The sequence below is a fragment of the Podarcis filfolensis genome (assembly GCF_964270895.1).
Source record: "Podarcis filfolensis genome assembly, chromosome: 8".
Classification (NCBI taxonomy): Eukaryota; Metazoa; Chordata; class Lepidosauria; order Squamata; family Lacertidae; genus Podarcis; species Podarcis filfolensis.
This window is the reverse complement of record NC_139611.1, coordinates 22,190,574-22,197,721: the sequence shown is the minus strand read 5'-3', so window position 1 is coordinate 22,197,721 and position 7,148 is coordinate 22,190,574. Positions and strand designations below refer to the sequence as shown.

Genomic DNA, 7,148 nt, shown 5'->3' with positions numbered 1-7,148 from the left:
AAGTGTTCAAACATCAGCTGAGTGAGTTTGGCTCGATCTTCCTTGGGATTTAGAGGTGATTCTGTCATTAGCAAAGGCCTCTCAAACGCTTTGATTCCCAACCCTTTGTCATAGATGTGCTTCCAGATCTTCTCCATGTCATCCCATGAAGTAATGATGCCGCTCTCGATAGGATATCTCAACGACAACACTTCTCGCCTGTCTTGGGCCTCATCGCCTACATAGCATTCCTTTTGCCTGGTTTTGGAGAGCGATAATTTGCTTTTGGGGCACCCAAGGACGGAAGCGATGACATGCCGCGGGCCAACTTCTCCCGAGACCCCAGCCTTGCACAGTCCAGATCCATTGTCAATAATCACAGCTTGGCTGTTGAAGACTCGGGACTTACTTTTCTCATTCTCGTGGACCATTTCAAACTAGCTTCCGAGAAGATGGCACCACAAACACTTTATGGCGTCGAAGGTTCAACGGCACATGTTCTTAGCATCTCAAGAGGGAGAAACAAACTTCATTCTTGAAACAGTGCATCAGCACTAAAAGGTGCAAAGCCCTCCACTAAGATCAGTGACAACTGGTTTACATAACAATGGGCAAGGCAGCTAGTGATTGTTTGCTCACTGTTATTGTCTGGCGGTCTCTAGGAAACCAGAAGATTGATAAAACCTCTATGTGCGCAGTTGCGTAATTGCTCTTATTAGTTTAGCTATCAATTTGATGATGATGCTTAAAAAAAAATCTTTCTTTAATTTTCAGGCATGCAGTTAGATTGATTCATTTGGTGTTTAATCAGTCTCTTCATGAGTTTGGAAACATTTTTAATGCATATTACAATAACGAGGACTTTCTCCATGTGCGAGGAGGCAAGTTTGGTCTCCTGTGTGCCTAGACTATAACCCAGGGAAGGGGAATGGCATCAAAAGAACACTTTTACTTGTGTATAATTAAGATGCATCCACACCATACTGTGTCATGTCTGATGAAGCACAAATCCATCAGACAGAAATCCAGCAGCTGGAATTGGAAGAAGCTGAAAGAACACAAATCCCCCACTTTCCCCAAACACATAAGGCTTTCTGTGTGCAGGTAGGACGACGATGTGCTGCAAGTTTCTATTGAGTCCAAATAAATGCTTATTGGGAACAGCCTGACTCTCAGACTCATGAGGCCAGAGGTGAGAACCAGGAGAGGCAAGGAAGCGGGCAGTGCTGCAGCATCATGGGGCCCTGGATGAACTTCCATCCTCCAGCCCCAGGGCTTGCCATGGAAAAGAATGAAAGAGGAAGAGGGTTAGAACATCTGGCCCAGCCTTCCTATGACACAGCACCTTCCAGATGTGTTGGACTACAATACCCATTCCTGCAGCAAATATGGCCAATGGGCAGGACTGATGAGAGTTGCACAGGGGTGATGGGAGTTGTGGTCTAAAACATCTGATATATTGGGGGGCACTGCTCTTTCCCACAATTGAGTGGGAGGTTGAGGACAGGTAAAGAAGAAGAAACAATGTGCATCTTAGGGGTGGGTAATGGAGAACAAGGGAAGTAGCAGAATTTCAGGCGATGCCAGCTGGAGTAAGAGAATATCAGGAGAGCAGGGATAAATCTTAAAGTGGACCCCTGCAATTGTTGTCCATGGATTACTGGAATGTGTACTTTTCCATTACTGGTTTATCTCACTCATCTTCAGAGGGAGCTCAACGCAGTGTGTGTGATGTCCTCTTGATGCCACGTGTCTGTGGAAGTGTTGTAGAGTGGGTGGTTAGATCCAGATGAGGTGTACGAGGCACATACAGAGTTAGTGCTGGAAGACCCAGGGGAAGGTCCCAGTGAGTTGAAGGCTGTCAAATTAGAGCCACAGGAGGTGCCTGATACCAAGGAGAAGGACCAAGCAGGTTAGGGAGTGGAGATCTGGACCCCAGCGAAGGCCAAAGTGGGATAACAGAGGAATGTCCCATTCCTTCCCTCCTGATATACCCAATCTGTTGCCTCTTGCCCATGAGCCACCATCAGCATCTCCTCTTAGCATTCAGGAGATGGTTAGGAGAGATAGTTGAAAGTGAGTCTGATACTGAGCTGTCTGAGACTCTGCCTCCCTTGTCATGGACACAAAGATGCCACCATGAGCCAAAGCCACCTATTCAAACACAAAGAGGACTGCCTGTTTGCTTGCCCAGTCCGGGAACTCCAGTCAACTTGCCACACAAAGAGCTGTGCCCACTCCGTGCTTCAAAAAGAAGATGCAGTAGGGTGGGTATTACTTGTGGGATTAACATCTTAGCTTGCACTTAGTAACGGGTTTCACCTCTCATGAACCTGCTGATTCCTGTAACCTGCAACTAGCCTTACGTACCAATCTGATTTACACATTAAAACCTTTGGCAGGTTGGGCTGGGAATGTTCCTCATCTACACCCTAGAAAGCCACTGCCAGGCTTTGTAGAAGATACTGAGCAAGATGCACCAAAGGTCTCACTTGATATAAGGCAGATTCTTACAAATAGACCACAAACATTTCTTTGAATTTGGTCCCCTTCCAATGCCTGCCATCCTCCCTTATTTTCAGTCATATCTTAGCCATTAGACCATGGGTCAGCAAACTAAGGCACTTGGGCTGGATCTGGCCCAATTGCTTTCTGGATCCAGCTTGTGGATGGTTCGGGAATCGCCATGTGGATCGCCAGCATGCACATTCTTTCCCTCTACCTTACACAACGCCTCCTCCTCCTCCTTCCTCCTGGCTTCTCCCTGCCCTGCCTAGAGGAGGAAGAGGCCTGGGCTTTGTTGGTGCCAGCAGCAGCAGCAGCACTTGAGTGGCCACCATTTTAAGCAGCCCCTCCCTGGAGGCCTTTCACACACCACTCATCATCCCTCTGATGCCGCCACCGCCGCTAGCCCCTGCCGCTCGCAAGACACAGGTAAGTAGCTGCTGGGGCTCATGGTACTCTTGCATCACCCCCCCCCCAAAAAAAAATATAGTCCGGTCTCACACAAGGTCTGAGGGACAGTGGACCGGCCCCCTGCTGGAAAAGTTTGCTGACCCCTGCATTAGACCACAGAACACACAGAATGATAACAATGAAAAGCCACTATGATCCAAAGTGTGTTTCTCTTTTTATTTTCTTTTAAATTTTGGCCAGCCAATAAATCCAAAGAGACAACAGCTGAATCTCTTTCTAAAAAAAGAAAATATTTGGGAAGTGCACCTGTTTGTGGCCTTTCTTGAGCTCCCTTTGTTCTAGCAAGATCACAGGTGAAGGCCGTCAGTCTTAAAAACATTTCCGGTGAACGACGCCTGGGCCAAAGTCTTTGTAATCATTGAGGGTGACCCACATTTGTCTGAAAGATGTCAAGCAAGTCAGGATGGAGGCCCCGATCCACACGCAGTACTTCCTCTCTGGCGGGGCAATGATCCTTACCGATATCCCGATCGGCACTTGAAGCTGCATTTCCTTCAGGATACGCTCATCCAAGCCATAAAACAAGGTGGATCCACCCGAGAGGAGAATGTTCCCATATAGATCTCTGCGGACGTCAATGTCGCATTTCATGATGCTGTTGAAAGCCATTTTGTGGACTCCGGGAGCATCGACACCAATGTTAGCTGGTGCAAAAAGGGCTTCAGGGGCTCGGAAGAGTTGGCTTCCGATCCTGATGATATTACCATCTGGTAGTTTATACTCTCTGAGAAGGTATTCTGGCTTAGCTTTCATTTCTTGGATGGGATCTAAAGCCACGTAGCAGAGCTTCTCCTTGATGTCTTTCACGATTTCCCTTTCTGCTGTGCTGACGAAGGAAAGCCCGCTCTCCAGAAGGAGCCTCATGAAGTACTCAGTGATGTCCCGCCCAGCGACGTCCAACCTGGAGACAGCATGTGGCAAGCAGTAGCCTTCGTAGATGGGGACTGTGTGAGTGACACCATCCCCACTGTCTATGACTATCCCTGTGGTCCGTGCTGATGCATAGAGTGCCAAAGTAGCCTGGACAGCAACGTACATAGCAGGCACCTTGAAATTTTCAAACATGATCTCCGTCATTCTCTCCCGATTCTGGAGAGGATTCAGCGGGGCTTCGGTCAAGAGCACTGGTCTGTCGCTGGATTTGATCCTCAGTTCACACTCGTAGACATGCCTCCATATCCTCTCCATGTCGTCCCAAGATGTCACAATGCCATGGTCAATGGGGTAATTCAGTGACAAGACGCCCCTTTTGCACTGAGCTTCTTCTCCAATGTAAAATTCCTTCTGGCCAGCACCAAGCATTGTGGCTTTGGCTTTGGAGCGGCCAACAATTGCTGTGATGACCACCCTTGGGGCACTGTCTCCAGCAATGCCAGCCTTGCATAATCCAGACCCATTGTCAAAGATCACAGCTGGGATGTCTAGAAGCTTGGGATCAGACATTCTTTGGACGGTTCTCTACGCAGCTGGCCTGGAGAAGCTTGTCTGGTGAGGCAGGGTGGGATTGGAGGCCAAACAGAATGTTCAAGAATGGAGGTTCTAGAATGGTGATGTCATATACAACCGCCACTCTGGTAGGCAAGGCTGTTGCTTTAGCCAAACTATACAAGGCAAAGCTGATCTAGCCATCCTGATGGATGTTTTCAGGTTACTAATTCCAACTCTTTTTTTTTTTTTAACCTGGAATACCAGCATAGTGGAAGGATTATTTGACAATAGATGATATCTCAATAGAGGCTGTTCCTAGTAAGGTAAAGGTAAAGAGACCCCTGACCATTAGGTCCAGTCACTGATGACTCTGGGGTTGCAGCGCTCATCTCGCTTTATTGGCCGAGGGAGCCGGCGTACAGCTTCTGGGTCATGTGGCCAGCATGACTAAGCCGCTTCTGGCGAACCAGAGCGGCGCACGGAAACGCCATTTACCTTCCCACCAGAGCGGTACCTATTTATCTACTTGCACTTTGACGTGTTTTCCAACTGCTTGGTTGGCAGGAGCAGGGACTGAACAACAGGAGCACACCCTGTTGCGGGGATTCGAACCGCCGACCTTCTGATCGGCAAGTCCTAGGCTCTGTGGTTTAACCCACAGCACCACCCGTGTCCCAGTAGGCTGTTCCTAACCATCTATAAAATCAGGATTTTAATCAGGTTAGTGGGGAATGTGGTCCAAGACGAACAGAAAATATGGGGTTGGTGGGTGATTGGGATTGCTTTGTACCAAATCAGACAAGCTTGTCTACCAAGGTCACTATTATCGACACTGACTTGGCAGAGGACTCAGAAAGGATCCTTTGCCAAGCCTATCTAGTGATGCCAGGGGATTGATGCCTGCATCAATGGAGCCTCTCCAGGTTTCGGTTTGGACGTACTTGTGATGCAAGTAACTGTCTCTGACTCTGAACCTCACACAACACAGTCCTACGCAGTGCCACCGAGTTCAGTGTTACAGGGAACAAAGGGGGACCTCCTTCTGAGTAAGCATCCATGGGCTCTAGCTGCCTGCCATTTGAGCTGCGGTGATTCTGGATAGTGTTGTTGTTTTGAGGTGGTGTTATGTTTTAAGGCCCCTTGCCTTTTTGCTTTTTTAAAAGAACAGTGGGAGAGAAGTTTCAGTAACAATAACAACATATATAATTTGAGTGCATTATAGAAAGTTATTGAGTTTGACTGAAATATACATCTCTCTCTCTCTCTCTCTCTCTCTCTCTGTGTGTGTGTGTGTGTGTGTGTGTGTGTATAGTCACCTGTGTGTGCGGTTAATGGGTAGAGAGACCTGCAGCAGTTGCATTTTAATTGCTTCTCCCGATAGCCTTAAGTTATGGCCAGCTTCAAAGCGAGGGTGGCTTCCATTAAATTTAATTACTCTCCCTTGCAGCCAGCATGGCAAAGGTGCCAGCACCTAATTAAAGGTGGTTATGAATCAGAAGCAGATCCGAGCTGAAAGATTCAAGATAAAGAGGCACTTCGAAACGTGAGCGGAGGACTTGTAGGTGCAAAGGGGGTTTTGTGTCGCAAGGAAAAAAAGAAAGAAAGAACCTTAGTATGGCAATAATGGGCACTGGAGCTCTTGTTGCCTCCAGGAATGTTATAGGTCCCCCCCCTCAAGAAATGTTTATTAGCCTTACTGGGAGGTGGGGAATCTATTAGCTTTTCAGATGTTTCTCCCTAGGAAACATCTCCTCGCTACAATATTTTGCTCTGAGCCAGGAATGGGGAACCTGTGGCCCTCCAGATGTTGTGGGATTCCAGCTCCCATCATTCCTGACCATTGGCCATGCTGTCTGGGGCTGATGGGAGTTGGAGTCTAGCAGCAGCTAGAGGGTGATCCCTGCTTCAGGCAGAACTAAACAGCAACTCTGTGCAATGGGTACACTTAGCCTGGATAGCTCAGTTGGTTAGAGCGTGTTGCTGATAATGCCAAGGTTGCAGGTTCGATCCCGGGATGGGACACCTGCGTATTCCTGCATTGCAGTGGATTGGATGATCTGCAGGGCTCCTTCCAACTTGACAATTGTATGATTCTGTGATTCAAGTTTTAGGATTGCATCCAAAGTTAGTCCTACTCCCTAGTGGACCAACTGAACTTAAAGGATATGACTAATGTAGCTTCATTAATTTCAGTGGGTCTACTCAGGGTAGGACTTAGAACCCTTAACCCCTTTACTTTATAACATAGATTTATTAATTGAGATGCATTTTATAATGCACGATCAAGCTGCTAGGAATTGTGCCCTCTTTAACTCTTAGCCTCGATAAATCTTATATACTTTATTTGCTATTTTTATACAACTTTGCATGGTGCCGTTGTGCAGTGGCTGTTGGTTTTATTAATGTTAATATGTGATTGCATTGGTAATGCTTGTTATGGTTGATGGAAATGCTTTTAATGATTTGCAGTTTATTTTACAATGATTTAAAATGTTGTGATGTTTATATTATAAAAAATGATTTATTTGTCGTACTGGGCTATAACTTTTATTCTGAGTAGGCCCACTGAAATGAACAGATAAAAGTTAGCCAGTTCCATTAATTTCAGTGGGTCTACTCTGAGTAAGCTTAACCTTGGAGACCACTTATGTTTTGAAATGATCTGATATTGAGGTGTTATTGTATTGATGTAATGATTGGCTTTTTTGTGTTGTGAATTATATGGGTGTGGTTGGAGATGGAAGTGTGGGGCCAAGATGAATAAT

At 46.7% G+C, this 7,148-nt stretch overlaps 2 protein-coding genes across 2 annotated transcripts in view; both read right to left on the bottom strand.

Annotated features, from left to right (window-relative positions):
- The window catches only part of LOC310768120 (actin-related protein T2-like), a 1,603-nt gene extending 1,033 nt beyond the window's left edge, over window positions 1-570 (bottom strand). Inside the window, exon 1 of the mRNA XM_083625827.1 lies at window positions 9-570. Coding sequence (XP_083481953.1) covers window positions 9-410 — 402 coding nt within the window. The 5' untranslated portion in view covers window positions 411-570. The remainder of the gene's footprint in view (window positions 1-8) is intronic.
- Window positions 571-3,097: 2,527 nt separating this feature from the next.
- Window positions 3,098-4,494, bottom strand: LOC310769470 (actin-1-like). Its single transcript, XM_083628880.1, has one exon. The coding sequence runs from the start codon at window positions 4,396-4,398 to the stop codon at window positions 3,265-3,267; it is 1,134 nt and encodes a 377-aa protein (XP_083485006.1). The 5' UTR covers window positions 4,399-4,494; the 3' UTR covers window positions 3,098-3,264.
- Window positions 4,495-7,148: the final 2,654 nt, after the last annotated feature.